Below are 18,089 nucleotides of genomic sequence, written 5' to 3' on the forward strand. Positions count from 1 at the left end.
AAAAATACATGAAAATGAGTAGAAATAATGAGGAAATAAGTAATTAATGAGGGGGAAAAAGTTTATAATATGTCATTATTTGAAAGAGAAAATATTAGATAGTTTAGAGATATTTAAGCTGTTAAAATCAGAAGAAAGCTTTGATTTGTAATTATTATATATGTTTAGTATTTGAAAATAGATGTATTTCGTAGATGATAAGGAAAAGATGCATCAATTTAATCTAAAAGATCAATTTAATCTAAATGATCAATTTTTTCGCCACGAATAGCCTTTTCTATTTCATCAGAAGTAAGTGTTTCGAATTCAATAAGAGCTTTTGCAAGGCGATCTAGTTCTTTTTTATGTGTTTTAAGAATATTTGTAGCACGTGCTTGTGCTTCTTCTAATAATGTTTTTATTTCAGATTCTACGAGTGCTTTTGTAGAAGAAGATAAACGTGACAAATCCTGATCATATGCAACAGGTCCTACCTAAATAATTATATTAGAAGAAGAAAAAGAAGTAAATAAATGAATAAACTTTATCACTCATTCCATATTGTGTTACCATTGCTTTTGCTATAGCAGTAGCGTTTTGAATATCCTTTTTATATTAGTATTATTAAAGAGTTTTAAGAAAATAATTATACGCTTAAGGATCCGGATGTAATATTATCCTTTCCAAGTGTAAGTTCTTCAGCAACTCGACCACCTAATGCTACATCTATCTAACAAGAAATCAATATTAATAATTAGAAAGTAAATGAATAACTTTAGCTAAAAATTCTTTTTTAGACTCGGTATATTTATCCATATCAGGCAATTGCATAACCATTCCAAGAGAGCTTCCACGTGGTATAATCTAAGATAATTTAATGAATTTTTTTCTAATATTGTAAATGTAATACAGTTGCTTTGTGTAATTTCATTGCACCTGGTGTATATAAGGCTACAAGAGCATGTCCGCCTTCATGGTATGCAGTATTTCGTTTGCTTTCTTCAGTAATAAATGCATTTTTACGTTCAGTACCTTAAATATTATTAATTTATTTTAAAATGTATGATTTGTAATACCCATTAGAATTTTATCTCGTGCCCATTCAAGATCTTTCATAGAAACATATGTAGAATTTAATTTGCTACTTTTTATCGCAGCTTGATTAACTAAATTTTGAAGATCTGCACCGGAAAATCCTGGTGTACCTCTAGCTAAAACAGTAAGATCAATATCATTGGCCATCCTTATTTTTTTAGTATGTTGTTTAAGAATACTAAGTCTTCCTCGAATATCAGGTAAAGGAACAATAACATGTTTATCAAAACGACCAGGACGAATAAGTGCAGGATCTAAAGATTCTGGAAAATTGGTTGCTGCCATAATAATAATACCCTCCTTATTGGAAAAACTTAAACAAACATATTACCAAGAAAATCAATATATACTTGTATAAAATAACTTACCCATCTAACTCTACTAATAATTGATTTAATGTTTGTTTTATGTAAGCGGAGTCTTTTGGATTCCTCTTACTTCCTATAGCATCTAATTCATCAATAAATACAATGCTTGGAGATCTGTTTTTTGCAATATTAAATAATTCACGTACACGTTTTGCTTGTATATATGTTAGAGATGATATTCAAAACATGATTAAAGAGATACCACCAATCCCAACATACATTTCGTCAAATTCACTTCCACTCATGAAAAAAAAAGAAACACCTGCTTCTTTTGCAACAGCTTTTGCAAGCATTGTTTTTCCTGTTCCAGGTGGACCTATAAGTAATACACCTTTAGGAAGTTTCCCTCCTAATGCTGTAAATTTTTCTGGATTTTTTAAGAAATCAACGACTTCCTGGAGATCCTCTTTTGCCTCATCAACACCACAAATATCACTAAATTTTACATCAGGTAAATTATCACCAGAAGCTTCAATATCCTGAGATTTATTTAATGATCTCAAGACACCTGCACTTTCTGCAAATATTGTAGACAATAAAACGATCAAATATCCAACAAATGTAAATGATAAAATAAATCTTGCCCATTTAAAAATCTTGGTCTGACGAGATTCTTCTGTCACAACATAAATAGGATTTTTTTTAGTATTCTGAGAAAAGGATTGAACCATAGACATATTCGAATAATTAGATAATAATTGATTATTGTTGGCATTACTTCCTGATGGATTTTCTTGGGTATTTGCATGAGTATTCTCCGATTTTTGTGTACTATTATCTGAATATGTATTTCCTAGATCCGAATTTATATGTTTTCGTACTAACATCGCCTTTTCCATCTGTCCAGTACTTTCCAGTGCTTTTGCATATATCAAATCGCAATCTTTATTTCTTGCCGCTCCTGTGTCTTCATATCGTGATATTATAAACTCAGGATATGAATTTAACAACGACTATTCAATTAGAAATAAAAAATCTCTTAGAAAACATAGTAATATATACTTTATAATACAAATATTGCTGTTTAGGATCATTCATCGATGCATTTGCTTTTTCCTCCAAATCCGCAAGATAACAATTATAACTTTGACTTGATGTTCTATAGTATCTTTGACCAAAAATACTAGCCTCATTTGTGTATATTTTTCGTACACCTGGATTTCCTGATAAACATGTCTTAACTTGTTTTATCTTTCTAAATTGCTGGATTTCTCTTGTATACCGTCGAGAATCTATTAATACAAAAATTTTACCCTTATTACATTCAAATAGAACTCCTCTAAGTCCTTCAAAAACCCTCTCTGAATAAACCCTCTTTTTACCGCCTCCGATCGCCCCGACGATTAGATTACCAAAACCCCTCTTAAAACACTTAGAAACCAAAAAAACCCTCTTTAATTAATAAATCCTTATAAAAACCCCTTATCTTACTGTATTCCTCCACTCATACATAGTATTTCAAGAGAATTAAATAAAATAACTTATTTATAAAGATTGTAAGCAGGTTAAATAGGCCAAATAATAGGCGTATAATAGACGTATAAGAGACGTATAATAGACGTATAAGAGGCGTAGAATTAAGAAAAAGCAATAAAATCTAGTAAAAATTAATAAAAACTAAGAAAAACTAAGAAAATTTATAAAAAAATTACGAATTCTGTTAAAATCCGGTTAAAAACGGGTTAAAAACTGGCTAAAAACTGGTTAAAATTGGGTTAAAATTGGGTTAAAATCTGCCTCGTAAAGAAACCTTAAATAATTTAGTCGTCAAGTCGAGGTTAAAGAAGGGTTAGGGTTAGGGTTGTGGGTTAGGGTTAGGGTTGTGGGTTAGGGTTAGGGTTATAATCGAAAGGGTTAGCGCTAAGGGTTAGTACTGAGGGTTAGGGTTCGAGGGCTACGGGTTAGGGCTGGGTGCTCCTGGTTATAAATCCTGCTTATCTCTTCTCCATATAAAATTGTTCTTTATTTTTAGAATAGAATGAATTTATACATTTGATCAAAGAATTTGTAATTAATATTTAAAAAAAATAATGATTCTAACCTGAATCATAAAATTAAATGTATAAAATAAATGTATATACAATTGTTTTTGAAGAGGGTTATCATGTGAAATCTTGTTGAATATAGATGAGATAATGAAAGTTGTAAAAATGGAATAATTTAGTTAAAAATCAGTCATATTTATAATGTTGATTCCTATGATTTGCAAGAAATAGTAGAAAGATTATAGAAGATTAGTTAGAGAGATTGCAATTGAATCATAGCACTAAATTGTTTTGAAAGAACCAAGATTTTTGGACCAATCCCAAAGAGAAGAGTCTTCTTGAACCAATTGCAATTGAGGAGATGGATATTCATGACGCAAAGGCGATATATTTGCATTAATAACATGTTGATAATTAAACAAATAGTCATCCTGAGGTTTCTGAGAACATACTGAGATTGAAGGTGAAATAGTATGGTTGAATGTTAAGGATGAAGGATAATATGAAAGACAATTATATTGTGAAGGTATATATGTAATTGGTTGAGGAGATATATGATCCAAATCATCATCTATATCCCGTAAAACAGAGGATTGAGGAGTCAATGGCTCGTATTGTGCCAGATTTGTCTGAGGCAAAGAAATAGACGATAACATTTGTGTTGTATAATGTTGCGGGTTTTCAAGAATGCTTTTTATTAAAAATGGTGATGTTTCCTGTGAAATATATGGATAGGACGAGCTTGATGCATTTGAATCTACCTCGTCCGGCTTCAATCGACCATGATGAGTACGTCGTATATGTTTTGTAAGTGTAGTTTTACGGCAAAAGCTGGATCAACTTAAATAAACCCATTATATACCATTCAATTACCTTCTTAGGCATGATGGATACTCACAAAGATACGGGCGTTTGCCCGTATGAACTCTACGATGACGGGCAAGAGAACTCGACTAGAAATAACATTTCTTCAGCCAATATACCTATTATCAAAAAAAATATTATTACATCACTAAAACATTTGCCACAATTGGGCCATTCACAAACATGTGGACGTTCTCCTGTATGAACTCGCTCATGAACCGTTAATGCTGATCGCTGAATAAACGATTTGCCACAACATGGATAGCTACATAGATATGGACGCTCATTCGTATGGATCCTCTTGTGTCTAACAAGATCTGACCGGCGTCCAAACTCCTAAACAAAAAAATTTCAACTAAACTCTCAATATCTCTTGACAACTAACATACCTTTGTACATCCTTCCCAAGTACACAAATAAGGACGTGCCTTATTAGCCCGGTGGTGATTATGTTTCAAGTTAATCAATTCTAAGATATCCATAAGTCTTCCAGAGACTTGTAACGAAACAGACTACTCCTTTTTATCCTCAAAAACCTCGAGTATCTTGTTTGATCACCGTACCACGGCTCTCAATGGTTTAATGATTCACACTTATGTACACCTTTATAATTTAGCTTTTTCTTATGAAATAGCAGAACAAGGGTATAAACAAGAAGGCACATTATCAATGGAACATGTTTTTCTTCTATTTTTCTTTAATATATTCAACAATCTTCTAGGCTTATTGCAACATTTTTCCTTTTTTAGATCTACACTTTAGTTTGACAGTGCACTTAGAATCCATTGCATCAAGCATTGTCTAATTCTAGGTAATTTAGCACTAATACATGAGCGCTATGGGCTTTACTAAAGGAGGAGCTAAATATATTTAAAGAATAAACAATGGTTAGTGAAAATAACTAAATAACTGAATTCATAAAAGTACAAGATAATAAGGCAAATGCAATGGAAATATTTCTATGGAAAGAATGGGGAGAAGAAGGGCACGGATCTTTTGTATAATAATTTGAAAGAAATAATTAGGGTGAAGCAAAGATGTATATATTTATTTCGGTGATGTCTATAAATTATTTTAAAAATATGTAAGGACATTAAATTACTTGTGAAGAGTGTATCTGTAGCTGGGAAGAAGATCAGTGCTGTTTTTTGTTTATGGTAAAATTTTTATTAGATGTCTGTTAATGAATGATAAAATGAATACGGTATAAATGGTTAATAAAATGTACTTAAAAGGGATAAGTGAATTATAAAAGGTTATAAAAGGTTATAAAAGGTTAATTAAGGGTTATAGAGAGCTTTAATGAGCTAGATAGATTTATTCTAGATTCTGGGCTTTTTGGAATAGTCTGTGGGTTTTCTTTCATATAGTAAACGATGGTTAACGGTTAGGGTAGAAAAATCCTTAGATAAATAACAATACTAACTAAAAGAAAAATAATGGAAGATTTAGCGTTTTTAAGTTGCTGATATTCTAAAAAGCAATAATTATTAATATTTGAAATGGAGGTTTAATAATAATAGGTTAATTGTATTTTTTTTTTCTGAATATAAGGAAAGACAAAGGCTATAAAAAAATCAAATACAAAGAGATAAAAACTATCAAGTAAATGGATATTTGGTAACAATTTTACTTGATATTTGAAAATGGCTGTAAAATGATTAACTTTTAAAAAATATTAAAAAAAAAATACATAAATCAGCAAAAATAACGGCACTATTTGATACAATAGAAACTTCTTTTCTGGTTAAATATGTTTCTAATCGAAATATCCGAAAAAACTTGTCAATCATTATACATACCTCTATCATAGACAATATCTCTAAATTCACTATAACCAATAAATAGCCTTATCACATTAAACCAAACGAATTATTAATCACTTTTAATCACTTTAAACACAAAACTCCTGTTTAATTCGATTTTTTTACAACCTCTTATAGATTGCCTTTATATAAGACATTTAATGCTTCGACAATCAGTAAAAAAAACGTCTCAGAAATAAAGCTGTTTTACGCATAAAAATCGGTAAAACCGGGGTTTTTCTAGCAAATATGTCGGCACAAATGCAGGTAAGTCTTAATTGGCTTTTTTCCGGGTATTTTTATGACATTTTAAGCTACAACGACCGTCAGTTAAGACGCATACAACAGGATCAACATCACAACAATTGATCCAAACGATGATAGAAGCGTCATTTGGGTGTATTCTATATGTTAGGTGAATTCTGCGCGTTTTTATCGTAATATATGCGTGGTTAAATGGGGATAATAGGGGACTTTTCCCAGATGATAATTTTTCAGAGGAAAGATACAACCAAAAGTCGAGTAAAACGTCTATTGTAGCGAATTCAGGAACGAGGATTATGAGGATAAAAAGAGGGTTTTCAGAAGAGGCGGATTTATTATTGGATTATCTGGTTTTTCAGGGAATTTTATATAAAATTATAAATTTATAATTATTCAGAATCAAGGGGTTTATGATGCATTATCGAAGAAATATTTAAGATCGATATTATTTGCCATATATTTTGATCCGAATGATTCGACGAATATTTTTGAGTCATATACGTTTAATTTTGCATATTGTGGACAGGATAAAAGGCCTATTATGAGTGTTGTTAATTCTAAAGGGGATAAACAAAGTTTTGGTGTAGAAGAGGAATATGCGAAAAGATGTATACAATTATTGTTAAGGAATTTGATTACATTGACACAAAATCTTTCTCCTTTGCCAGGTAGGTGATTTTTTTTTGATTTTTATTTTTTTGGGATTTAAATTTGGATTTTAGAGAATAAAAATCGATATATTACAATGAAATTGTTTTATACGGATGCAACGCCTCAGGATTATCAACCTCCAATGTTTCGTGATTGTACAATGGAAAAGCCGTTTACATTTGCAGTAGATCCGGAAAATACTAATTTTTATAAGCAAACGGCAGGATCTATTGATACGGGGTTTCATGCGTAAGAGATTCATTAATATTTTTTTTTTTCTTTACATAAAGATTTATTAATTCAATAGGATAACCCTTAAAATTACAAGTATAGCTGATGCCGTATCCGAATGTAAAAGTTTTGAAGAATATCAGGATAAACAAGTGAAAACAATAAGCGCTGAAGCAGATATTTCTGAGGAAAAGCCTTTGAAAGATTCTCCAAAAGGGGATAATATTATTATTTTAGATTCGCCGAAAAAACATCAATCTTGTCCAGAACTTTTGCCATCTTTACCTAAAAATAATATACCTAAACAATCATTAAAATATGTCGATGAGCGTTACGAAAAGGAGGATGCGGCTATTAAAGAAATGGTATGTTTGTTTTCTTTTTCTTGAAAAAAAAAAAGTATTTAATATATTTCTTTTTTTTTTTCTTTAGCTTACAACACATACTCAAGATTCGGGATTTGAAGCTACACAGCCTCTTGAATTTAACTTTTCTCAATTGACACAAAATGCATCTTGTGTTCGGTCAAAGTCATCATTTGAGGATGGAGATAAGGCAAAAGTCGATAAAATATGCGAAAAGAACTCGAAAAAATCGGAAGTAACCAAGATCGTTTCTGTAGAAAAAAATTTATCCAAATTAACCCTGAATTTTCGAAAAGCATTTGAGCTTAATGAGGAAAAAAAGCGTTTATGTTGTCTCAGAAATACCGTAAAAGGTACATACTAGAAATAACAACATGATAAAAAATAAGTTTAAATTTAGGTTCCGCTAAAGATAATGATGTAATACGTTGTGAATGTGGAGATGTTTCCGAAGATAGTGGTGATATGGTATACGATTATTATAAAGAAAAAAATTCTTATCAAGTTAGATTCAATGTTATGTATGTCAATCATGGGTTCATGCATGGTGTTATGGTTTTATATCTGGTAAGGATGAACGTTTGCCTGATGATCATTCTTGTTATTCTTGTCTTCTTCGTAAATTCGAGCCTGTTTTATACGAAAACATGAAGGATCTAGCATTGTTCAGAAGAGCTCTTATGATTGTATGGGAAGAAGGGTTACCCGAAAATAATTCTGAATTTTCAAACAGATTGGGTAAATATTAAATAAAAAAATAGATTTACAAAATAATCATTATTTATTTATCATTTAATAGGATGTAGTCGTCAAAATGCATGTCGAGTTTTGAAAAGACTTTTGCAAGAAGGATTTATAGCGAATATCACTCAAAATAAAACTTCGAAAACGAATTCTGCAAAAAAAAATGGACGTTCAAATATGAATGATGAAATGGTTGTTGTAAAAAATGCTGAAAATAAACATCGCTTATTTTCAGAATATTTTCAACCTCTTTTAAACATTAGTCATCATGTTAGTATTTAATAACATTATTATTATGACTAATTTTTTTTATATATAGTATGAAAAAGGTAATGATGACACTTCATTTCAGAATGATAAATCTCTAAATCCTAATGCTTCTATTGATAACTCAATACCCATAAATGCACTTTCAATTGCCAATTCATCTGATATTAACTCTTTAAAAGGCTCTAATTTTAATATAAATGCTATTCCGCTTTCAGAATTACAAGATGCTAATATACCAAAAGAATTTTGTACTAAAGAAATTAATGATATTAATTATAATAATGCTGAGCTTGATACAACAGATGATGAAGATCTTTCTACTCAAAGCATAGTTAAAAAATCATATTTAACAGAATCTACAAATTTAATTAATTCAAATACTGGTTTTAACTTGCAAAGACATAATACTATTGATAATCTTAAGGCTCATACTATGTCTCATATAAACCAGATTTCTAAAAAGAATAATAAACGAACTCGTTTACATTTTCCTGATGAAAATTTCGATGCTGAAACTAAAAAAAGAAAATCCAGTGTTATCTTAAAACCAATTTTAGTATAAGTATGCTTTCAATTAACAGGGATTTTATTGTGGTATTTGTAAACATTATACTGAATTTATTTAGCGAACAAATAATTAAATATTTAAATACATAATGCAAATGTTGATATGATTTTTAATATTATATTTGTTTTAAATCATTTGTATACATATGCTTTAATAACATAAAATTCTTTCTATTTATTACCGACTTCTTAGTTTTTCCCTATTTCTACATTAACTTTAAGAGAAAAGCATTTTTTTGAAAAAAACCGAAATATTGACAATTGATATTCAAGAATAAGAGGCAAAAATTTCCATGCATTAAAATCAGGCCAATAACAATTAACAAATTTAATTATAGTTGTCTTATGACACTGTAAATTACTTAATATATTTATATATACATATATATTATTCCTTACTTGCCATAACATAAAATCACTTAGCCGTTGGACACCGCTTGTTCGTATAAGCATGTCTAACGGAGGACAACCATGTGTAAACATGTGTTGATCCAAAGTCGCTTCATCAATTTTCTCTATATCTATCTTTCCATACTTTGATTTATTCACTATTTCACGTATTGCTGTAGTAATCTCATCACGTGAAGTGTATGGAAAACAAATATTCAAAATTGCTCTAGACTATGATTATTTTTCATCAACAAAAACTATCTAAATATGCCTTGTATTTGATTTTGTCATATTAGTTGCTTTTTCTATAAGTTCAAGAAAATCCGGCTTTAAAAGTGATTTTTGTCCAAGAACATTCAGCTGAATCCCATATTCATCTACCATATCTCTAACCTAATAAATAACACAATACTCACATATAAAAACACTGACCCATGAGAACATATTTGTGTTAATTGTGTTTTACCAATATCCATAATAATATCAATTTCATGTTTCGTCCTTTTAAAATTTTCAATAGAAAATGCATAAATGGTAACAACTTTTATTCCCACTTTATAACAAATCTCCAAAATCTGCATAAGACTCTTAATTCATGTATAATTATAAAAATAGCTAATATACATGTTTCATATTTTCGAATCCTTTACTATGTCCATCTGCTGACTCTAAATTCATATGTCTAGCCCACCGCCGATTCCCATCCATTACAAAGGCAATATGAGTAGGAACAGGTCCCTGACGAATTACTAAAATACATAGTTCTCTGAATTCTCTTGATAAAAACTGGAATAATGGAAACTGAAAAAACCATTTAATTGTATTCCCCATTTAAAGGATAATCTGAAATTAAATAATAATAAACCTCTTTAGTTCCTATTTAATAGACTTGTTTGTGTATTTTATAAAACTGTTACTTTTTTTTTTTATAAAAATATATATATAAATTTGAAGATTAGTATCCATTATATATATAAATAAATCGTAGACAGCTCTTCCATAAAACGGACCTATAGGATAGTTGGTTAGTCCATTGGATTCTGATGTATGTTTTCCAAGAACCTGAGTTCGAATCTCAGTAGGTCCTTTATTTTCTAGATGTGAAAAATTATTATGAATGAGTGTATTAATCCATGGAAAAGCATGTTTTTTTTTGTAAATAACTTGTTTTAATCTAGTTTGATGAAGAAAAAATTTATCAAAACCGTTTATTTGTAATAAAAATAGAATAAAAGAGAATACCCATATAAAAAGATAAAAGTTTAATATTTATAAGTGAGGCGTATAAAGCTGATTGTATTTTCCTAGATATTTTCCTAAAAATTCTGCATGTTTTTCAATTAATACTCTTTTTGATGCCTTTTTTTTAATAAATAAAAATTTTAATATAAATATTAAAATTACCCTTAATGATATATCTAATAGTCTATGTTTTCCATCTGAATAAACTACTGTTCCATCCGGTAAAGATATATCTTTTTCAATATATGTTTTTGCCATAATTTTACAATCTTCACCTATTCGAGAACCTGCACCTAAAAAACACCCTGGACTTATACATGTACCCGATCCTATACTATATGATTCGAGAACCGACCTAAACTCAATGATACATGTATCGTTAATACGTATTCCTTGTTCATTTGGTGCTTTAATTGTACAATTTTCCTCAATAATACATTTTTTACCAATAAAAACACTAATACTGGATTAAACTCTATATATACTGAATAAATCTCTCTTTACGGCCCAAAAGAACTATCAATTAGCACCTTAGGATGAATTACTGTGCCTGATTCAACTTTTACTGGAAAATTCCCTTTTATTTTAATATCCTTCTAAAATTAGTTTTTCCTAAAGATAATTCCAGATACTACAAGAGAAATTGTGCATGGAAATTCTAATTTTAAGAGATTTCTATCCATATTAACAAATCTTTAAAAAATAAAAATTTGTTAATATATCGACTGACAATGTAAATATAGTATTGATATATAAATTCCCATAATATATAGGCCTTGTATTTTATAAATAAATTATGAATCTTTTTTGATATTAAGATCTGTGCTTTCATTTATTTTTCTTTTTCTTAAATTAGTTGGTGTAGCCTCAGTAATAACAGGTTCTTCTTCTCTGATACGTTTACTAGGAACAAATTTTGCAGCAGTAGCAGATAATGGTTTTGAAGTAGTTGCAGTATTATGTGATGTTGAATTATCAAAAGTATTGTCAGATGTATTTGATAATTCTTTGGGTGTTTGTATATTAGTAGTAGAAACGAGAGGATTGGATTCAGTATTTGATTCGAGAGGAATGTCTGTTTGAATAGGTTCTGATTGATCTGTTTGTGAAGGTGTATCTTTCTGTATATGTTTAGGCTTCGTTTGTTTTTTGAGGTCTTTTGATACAATTTCTCTTTTTTGACGAAAATGTTGAACAATAGATCCCATAAGATCAGGTTTAGTTTCTGTATGTTCTTTTGGATTGTCATTAGATTTTTCGGTTAAATTTTGTGAAGATTCCTTTTTTTTTGATTCTAATAACATTATTTTACTTTTCAAGTCAGAAATTTGTTTTTCTGCTTTGGATAATTTCAATTTATTTCTCATTTCATTCTCTTTTCTTAAATTTTCGATATCTTGTGTATGTTTATTCTTAAGTTGAAGCTCTTGTTTTTCTAATGCTTCTTTTATTTTGACTTGAGTTTCATTTTCCCATCCAGTTTGAGCTTTAGATAATTCTGCTGATAAACGTTTTGATAAAAGTTTCTCGATTTGTTCCTTTATTGGACTTGCTCTTAGTGATGTATTTGCATTTTTTTTAGTTTGTTCTATAAATGCTTTTAATTTTTCTTCGTGTATTTTTTTAAGCTCAGCTTCCCTAGCTAATAATTCTTGTTTATGATCTTCCTTCCATTGTTCTTTTTCTTTTTCTATATGGCTATAAATAATAGTTTCCATATCATGATTATTCAGGTTTTTTGGAAAATTTTCATCCAATTTTATATCTTGAGTTATTTTTGCTCCTTTGTTTTCAAGATCTTTTTGCAATTCTTTTATACGGTTATTTACTTGTAATTCTATTTCTTCATTTTTATTTTTTTCTAGTTCTGATATCCTTTCTTCTACTTTTTTCTTAATTAACTCTTCTGTATTAGAATCCTTCAATAATTGAATCGTATCCTGAAGTTTACTAAGTTGAGCATTAGCTTTTTTTAGCTCTTCTAGTGCTGAATTCTTAATAATGTAAGTTAATATGAAAATAATAAGAGGTAATGTTTTACTTTTTCTTTAAAAAAAACAAGGGCTTTTGCTTTAAGTTTTTTTGTTTCTAGATCATTAGTTTCTTTTATTTTTTCTAGCTCAGCTAGTTTTTCTGCATAGATTTTTTCCTTTGCTTGTATTTCTTCTTGAAATTTATCTTGAATGCTCTTTTTTTCTGCATCCCACTTTATTTTTTCATTTTCAAGTGATATAATAGGATTTTCTAGTTTATCAGTTTTGTTTTTTTCTTGAATACTAGCTCCTTGCTCTTTAGATATAGTTTCTTGTAATTGTGCTATTTGTTTTTTCAATTCTTCTTCTGATTTTGTTTTAATTTCTAGTTCTTGCGTTTTTTGCAGTATTTGTGATCTAATTGTTTGAATTTTTTCCTTACTTTGGGCGATCAGACGATCATATTTTGCTTTCCATGCATTTGCAAGGTTTGTATTCTATAAATAGATTAATGTAAATATAAAAATTACAATATAATACTTGAAGATTAAGTTTCTCAATCTCTTCTTTAGCAGTCTGATGTTCTTGTAAAATCTTTGAATTTTCTGTTTCAAGCAAAACAAATTTATCCTTTAAATTCTTAAGCTCATCAGGATCAGTTTGCTTCTAATATTAATAAAAATTAAATAAAACTATTTAAAATACCCCATGTTTCTGTAAAATCTGTTGCACTCTATTTTTCCATCTTTCGTTATCTTCCTGAATTAATTTTAATTGAGATTCTTTTACTTCTTGTTCTGCCTGAAGCATTCGCAATTGATCTTTATATTCATTAGTTTTAAAAGTTAAATAAAGCAAATTACCTTCTAAAGGTTGGATCTGAGATGTTAAATTTTGAATAGATTTTTCATGTTCTTTTAATTTCTCGACATTTATCTTATTTTCAGTACGCAAAACTGTATTACTTTCACGTAATATATTCAATTCATTAACTTTACTCATTAAATCTTGATATTGCGATGTAGAATTGACTAGTTCATTTTTTTGTTGTCTTTCAGAATTCAGTGTTAATCTAACATCATCCAGTGATTTTAATGTTTTAGAAAGCTCATGCTTTATACGTTTATTTTCTTGTATACTAAGTTCATATTGACAATCTACTATTTCTTTTTCACGTCTTAAAAACCTAACTATTTCTTTTAAATCTTCTGTAGATTTATCAGACGTTACAGTATCATTTAAATCATGTGTATTATCTTCATTAGCAACTTTTTGTAACTTTAAAGCTTGAAGACTTATATTTTCAAATTGATTATGTAAAAGATTATTTTGTTGTACAAGTTCATTACACCTAGATTTTTGGTTAAAAGTATTTATAAAAATGTTTTATACAAACCTAGTCTTAATATCTTGTAACTCTTTTTCATAATTATCTTTTAATGTCTTCCAACTATTTTCTGAAGTAGAAAGTTGAAATTTAAATGATTCATTATCTTTATTTAAAGTTAATATTTCTGTTTTCAAATCAGAATTTTCTTGTCTTAATAATTGTAAATTATTTGTAGTTTCAGCATGGGCAACAAGTTCTCTTTCATAACTTGAACGAGCTTCCTGTGATATTTGAAATTGTTTTTGTAAATCCTCTTTATAATCATTCTGGTTTTTGATAGAAAGCTTTTCAATTTCTTCCAATCTTTCAATTTTAGCTATAAGTTCTTTTTTTTCATTATCAAAATTTTCACGCTGTTCATTTTGAGATGTTTCAAATTGTAACAATTCTTTTTTACTGTTTTCCAATTCTTCAGAAATATTTTTTATTTTTTCAGTTAATTCTTTTATATTATTCTAAATAGATTTAGTAAAGATGTAAAAAACAAATGATTAATACTTCTTTATCGGACAGTGACTTTTCTACTGCGACTTTATATTCATCATGAATATTATTCATATCTTGTAATGTTTCTTCTGCCGCATGACTGATGAGTTTCATTTGATCAGCATATTTTTTTGCTTGCACTGCCTCAGATTTTGCTATATCTAAAGAACTTCTATTGAAATATTTAATAAAGGCTATTTAAAATAATATAATGATTATACCTTAGATTCATTATTTCTATCTCTAACTGCTGTTCTTTAGAAAGTGTTTCATTATTTTCTGATGTCTCAGTAGTATTTTTCTGATAAACCTGCAATTTTTCTTCTGTAGATTTAAGAAGGATACTTAATTCATCGACTTTTGATTGAAGGTTTTGCTGGGAAGTCTGTGCTGCAAGTAGATTTTCGTATGTTTCAGAATATTTTGTAGTAAGATTATCAATTTTTGATTGATAATCTAAAAATTCATTCTCTTTTCGTATCATTAATTTCTTATATTCTTCATTTTCTTCAGTAGCCTTGTGTCGTATTTGTTGAAGTTCTTTTTCTATTGATTCATTTTGTTCTATTAATCGTCTACGTGATTCTGAATCTATCCTTTCTTTCTCATTTAATATTACTTGAAGATCACTTAACAATTTATTTAAACGGTTTTTTTCTAAAATAAGATTTTCATTATCTGAATTAAGACGTGTTTCAATATTTTTCCAAAGTTGTTTTTCTGCTTTTAAATTTGCTGTCTCTGTTCTAAGATTATCTATGGTAGATTTAAATTCAATAACTTCTTCAGAAAGATGTAAAAGTTTTAAATCTTGTTTAGCCAATGTTTCTTGCATTTGTTGATTCCTTAAACCAATGTTATCTCTTTCATTTCTAAGAATATCTGCATTTTCACTAAGCATATTATATCTTTCAGAAAATAATTCAAGTTGTGATGTCATTTTTGCCAATTGAATTTGTAAATTAGAATTATTATTAGTAGTTTCACGTAGCTGTTGAGAAAGGATCTTATTATTGATCGAAGTTTCATTTCTATATTGATCAAATTGAATTTGTAGTTCACGCAAAGCATTTTGACTTTTAATAGCTGAAATAGTATCTGATTCATTTGTTTCTGATTCATTTGAACTAAGAGGATCTGCTTGACCATTATATACTAACATTCTCCTAAACATATCTCTTTCACGTATGTAAGAATCCATTCTAGAAAGATTAGCTTTTAAATAATTAAAAAAAAAAAAAAAAAGATTCTAACTTTATTTTAAGTTTTTTCATTTCTTCTTTCATATCTTCAATAACGTTATTTGCTTCTGTAATTGCAGCACTTTCCAAATTTTCTAATCTTTCACGATTTTCTAATTCCTCTTTTTCCATTCGTGATCCAAGTTCTCTTATAACTTTTAATAAGTTTTGATTTTGTTCTTGTAAGGTTTTTATATCCTTAAATAAAGTTAATCTTTCTGATATTAAAAAATGGGTATCTGTAGGTTCAATAACATCGGATTCTGATATTTTTTTTATAACAGATTTTTCCTCTTCAGTCATTATAACACCTGTATAATTTTGAACTTCCATTTCATATAAAAGACATTGGATTTGTCTGCTTAAATCTCTTGTTTCTATAATTCAATCAGTTATTAGTGATTTTTATATAACAAACATATATACGTTGTAAATAGAGTAATTTTTCTTGTTCTAAATCTTTAATATGAATTTTTAATGTTTTATTTTCTCTGCCAATTTTTTCTTTCAATTCATTAGATTCTTGTAACATTTCACTTATATCTGCTATGTCTACTTGTAACCTTGAAAATTCTTCACGTTGCTCATGAATTTGTGGTGCACGAGTTTCAAGATCAGATAAAAGATCATTCAGATTGTTTTGCATTATTTCATTTTGTTTTTTTTCACTCTCTAATTGCTCTTTCACTGAAATATATTCAGAATATAATTTTGTCAACGACATTCCTGATTTTTTCAGTTTATTAGCAGCTTGTGCTGATGGAGATAATAAACCAACTCCTACCGGAGCATTTTCATCATTAATTCCTTGTGACAATTGATCCTTAGCAACAACTAATTCCACTTGTAATTTTTCCACCCTCAATTCTAATTCTTCAACTTGTGATTCCATAGTATCTGCACGAATTTTCTCTTTTTCTGCGATATTCATCCATTTTAATGCTTCTTGTCCTTCTTTCGTAGAATCTTCATCTAAATGTTCTTCAAGCTCTGTAATACGTTGTTTAGAATTCTTGAGATTTTGTTCTAAAAGTTCTGTCAATCGATGTTGAAGATCCATCTCATTTCTAAAAGATTCTTCTTGCTCAACAATTTTATCTTGACATTCTTTAAGCTTAAACAATGTTTCTTCCAATTTATTAGACGTTTTTTCAAGCTGTTTCTTAGACGCGTTTGCACTATTTTCATGTATCGTAGAAGCTGAAACTGTATTTTCCAATTCTAGTTGCAAACTAGAAATTTGAGACAACTGATTTAAATCATTAGCAAAATTCCTTTTTTCTTTTTTTTTTTGGATTATTATACTTTATCTTTGCGATATTCCGAAAATTCATTTGTCTTTTCCTCTACTTCTTTATTTAACCATTCTATATTCTTCTTTAAAAGTTCTATTTCTTGCATTGAAGTTTGTTCCTTAAACTACATTTTATTTAATTTTCTTTTCTTGAATAATTTACCAAACATACTTTCCACGAAATTTCTTTGTCTTTTAACTCATGATTCTCATTCTCTATTGAATTAATCTCTTTCCTTAATTTATCATATCTTTCTGTTAAATTTTGATATTCTTCTTCTTGACGTAATATTTCTTGGGTTTTTCTCTCAATAACCTCAATCACTTCCCTTTTTTCACTTTCCAAAACACGGTTACGTGATTCTAACGTGTATACTTGCTCTTTAAGCTCTGTATTACTTGATCTTAGCCCTGCAATTTCTGTTTCAAGCTTTTCACTTGTTGTCTCTAATTTTTATCAAAAAAAATGCCACCAAAACCCCTAAAAGCGTACTATACAGTGTACTCTGCTCCTTAAGATTCTTATTATCCTCTAAACTCGTCTCTAGCTTCTTTTCAATCGATTGTAATCTTCTATTTGCTGCATGCGTTTCTTGCTCTAAAAATCGCTTAAAACTCGATAAAAAAAGACGCTTCTTCCTCTCTAACCATAGTTTACTTCAAGAACAACCTTGGATCTCTTTAATTCCTCATATTCTTCCACTTTTTGCAGGATTCCTGTCCATAAAATATTGCCTTCTTCTTTCTGCTCCAGACTTAATATAAACTCTAATGATAACCCCAAAAAACTTGATATCCGCTCAGCCTCTACTGCTGACTCTGCCAACCCCATCCTGATAACCACAGGCTTAATATTATATACACAATCAATCAATATTGCCAATC

General features: G+C 28.9%; 7 protein-coding genes and 1 non-coding gene across 8 annotated transcripts; 2 read left to right on the top strand and 6 right to left on the bottom strand.

Annotated features, from left to right (window-relative positions):
* Nucleotides 1–187: 187 nt before the first annotated feature.
* On the bottom strand, nt 188–2,940 carry T552_03221 (hypothetical protein). The gene is made up of 10 exons (XM_018371732.1): nt 2,874–2,940; nt 2,445–2,832; nt 1,645–2,395; nt 1,443–1,596; nt 1,056–1,387; nt 890–1,011; nt 754–843; nt 632–709; nt 523–585; nt 188–473 (listed from the first exon to the last, which is right to left on the bottom strand). Exons 1-10 carry the CDS (start codon nt 2,888–2,890, stop codon nt 237–239), a joined length of 2,232 nt encoding a protein of 743 aa, XP_018224527.1. The 5' UTR covers nt 2,891–2,940; the 3' UTR covers nt 188–236.
* Nucleotides 2,941–3,663: 723 nt separating this feature from the next.
* Nucleotides 3,664–4,819, bottom strand: T552_03222 (hypothetical protein). Its single transcript, XM_018371733.1, has 4 exons — nt 4,681–4,819; nt 4,436–4,627; nt 4,301–4,380; nt 3,664–4,258 (listed from the first exon to the last, which is right to left on the bottom strand). Exons 1-4 carry the CDS (start codon nt 4,771–4,773, stop codon nt 3,709–3,711), a joined length of 915 nt encoding a protein of 304 aa, XP_018224528.1. The 5' UTR covers nt 4,774–4,819; the 3' UTR covers nt 3,664–3,708.
* A 1,481-nt stretch (nt 4,820–6,300) lies between these two features.
* On the top strand, nt 6,301–9,229 carry T552_03223 (hypothetical protein). Its single transcript, XM_018371734.1, has 9 exons — nt 6,301–6,363; nt 6,411–7,028; nt 7,083–7,260; nt 7,319–7,607; nt 7,675–7,960; nt 8,008–8,075; nt 8,117–8,345; nt 8,407–8,621; nt 8,671–9,229. The coding sequence occupies exons 2-9, from the start codon at nt 6,902–6,904 to the stop codon at nt 9,181–9,183; spliced, it is 1,905 nt and encodes a 634-aa protein (XP_018224529.1). The 5' UTR covers nt 6,301–6,363; nt 6,411–6,901; the 3' UTR covers nt 9,184–9,229.
* Nucleotides 9,230–9,365: 136 nt separating this feature from the next.
* T552_03224 (di-trans,poly-cis-decaprenylcistransferase) lies at nt 9,366–9,766 on the bottom strand (the record flags this gene model as incomplete). The annotated part of the gene is made up of 3 exons (XM_018371735.1): nt 9,366–9,539; nt 9,588–9,713; nt 9,746–9,766. The coding sequence occupies 3 exons, from the start codon at nt 9,764–9,766 to the stop codon at nt 9,378–9,380; spliced, it is 309 nt and encodes a 102-aa protein (XP_018224530.1). The 3' UTR covers nt 9,366–9,377.
* Nucleotides 9,767–9,839: 73 nt separating this feature from the next.
* Nucleotides 9,840–10,409, bottom strand: T552_03225 (di-trans,poly-cis-decaprenylcistransferase; the record flags this gene model as incomplete). The annotated part of the gene is made up of 3 exons (XM_018371736.1): nt 9,840–9,966; nt 10,011–10,153; nt 10,203–10,409. 3 exons carry the CDS (start codon nt 10,407–10,409, stop codon nt 9,840–9,842), a joined length of 477 nt encoding a protein of 158 aa, XP_018224531.1.
* A 175-nt stretch (nt 10,410–10,584) lies between these two features.
* T552_05047 lies at nt 10,585–10,665 on the top strand. Its single transcript has one exon. It is a non-coding gene; the product is annotated as a tRNA-Gln (tRNA).
* A 182-nt stretch (nt 10,666–10,847) lies between these two features.
* On the bottom strand, nt 10,848–11,503 carry T552_03227 (hypothetical protein; the record flags this gene model as incomplete). Its single annotated transcript, XM_018371737.1, has 4 exons — nt 10,848–10,937; nt 10,983–11,277; nt 11,325–11,413; nt 11,456–11,503. The coding sequence occupies 4 exons, from the start codon at nt 11,501–11,503 to the stop codon at nt 10,848–10,850; spliced, it is 522 nt and encodes a 173-aa protein (XP_018224532.1).
* Nucleotides 11,504–11,569: 66 nt separating this feature from the next.
* On the bottom strand, nt 11,570–18,082 carry T552_03228 (hypothetical protein). Its single transcript, XM_018371738.1, has 14 exons — nt 17,853–18,082; nt 17,698–17,802; nt 17,377–17,651; nt 17,216–17,329; nt 16,337–17,159; nt 15,924–16,287; nt 14,891–15,871; nt 14,682–14,841; nt 14,190–14,638; nt 13,657–14,144; nt 13,499–13,614; nt 13,334–13,456; nt 12,862–13,290; nt 11,570–12,814 (listed from the first exon to the last, which is right to left on the bottom strand). The coding sequence occupies exons 1-14, from the start codon at nt 18,034–18,036 to the stop codon at nt 11,615–11,617; spliced, it is 5,811 nt and encodes a 1,936-aa protein (XP_018224533.1). The 5' UTR covers nt 18,037–18,082; the 3' UTR covers nt 11,570–11,614.
* Nucleotides 18,083–18,089: the final 7 nt, after the last annotated feature.

The sequence above is a fragment of the Pneumocystis carinii genome (genome assembly GCF_001477545.1).
Source record: "Pneumocystis carinii B80 chromosome Unknown supercont1.15, whole genome shotgun sequence".
Lineage (NCBI taxonomy): Eukaryota > Fungi > Ascomycota > Pneumocystomycetes > Pneumocystales > Pneumocystaceae > Pneumocystis > Pneumocystis carinii.

Excerpts from the sequence above, each read along its gene's own strand:
- T552_03228 (XM_018371738.1), bottom strand. The coding sequence starts at position 18,036 with ATGGGGTTGGCAGAGTCAGCAGTAGAGGCTGAGCGGATATCAAGTTTT. Across the intron at positions 17,330-17,376 it reads ACAAAGAAATTTCGTGGAAA|TTTAAGGAACAAACTTCAAT; the intron begins GTATGTTTGGTA and ends AATAAAATGTAG. Across the intron at positions 14,145-14,189 it reads TTACAAGATATTAAGACTAG|GTGTAATGAACTTGTACAAC; the intron begins GTTTGTATAAAA and ends CCAAAAATCTAG.
- T552_03223 (XM_018371734.1), top strand. The coding sequence starts at position 6,902 with ATGAGTGTTGTTAATTCTAAAGGGGATAAACAAAGTTTTGGTGTAGAA. Across the intron at positions 8,076-8,116 it reads CCGAAGATAGTGGTGATATG|ATTCAATGTTATGTATGTCA; the intron begins GTATACGATTAT and ends TTATCAAGTTAG. Across the intron at positions 8,622-8,670 it reads TTTTAAACATTAGTCATCAT|TATGAAAAAGGTAATGATGA; the intron begins GTTAGTATTTAA and ends TTTTATATATAG.
- T552_03222 (XM_018371733.1), bottom strand. The coding sequence starts at position 4,773 with ATGGATATCTTAGAATTGATTAACTTGAAACATAATCACCACCGGGCT. Across the intron at positions 4,381-4,435 it reads GTGGCAAATGTTTTAGTGAT|TCGAGTTCTCTTGCCCGTCA; the intron begins GTAATAATATTT and ends TGTTATTTCTAG. Across the intron at positions 4,259-4,300 it reads TATCCATCATGCCTAAGAAG|CTTTTGCCGTAAAACTACAC; the intron begins GTAATTGAATGG and ends AAGTTGATCCAG.
- T552_03221 (XM_018371732.1), bottom strand. Across the intron at positions 1,597-1,644 it reads AATGTATGTTGGGATTGGTG|CAAAACGTGTACGTGAATTA; the intron begins GTATCTCTTTAA and ends CATATATACAAG. Across the intron at positions 710-753 it reads AAAAAGAATTTTTAGCTAAA|ATAGATGTAGCATTAGGTGG; the intron begins GTTATTCATTTA and ends ATTTCTTGTTAG.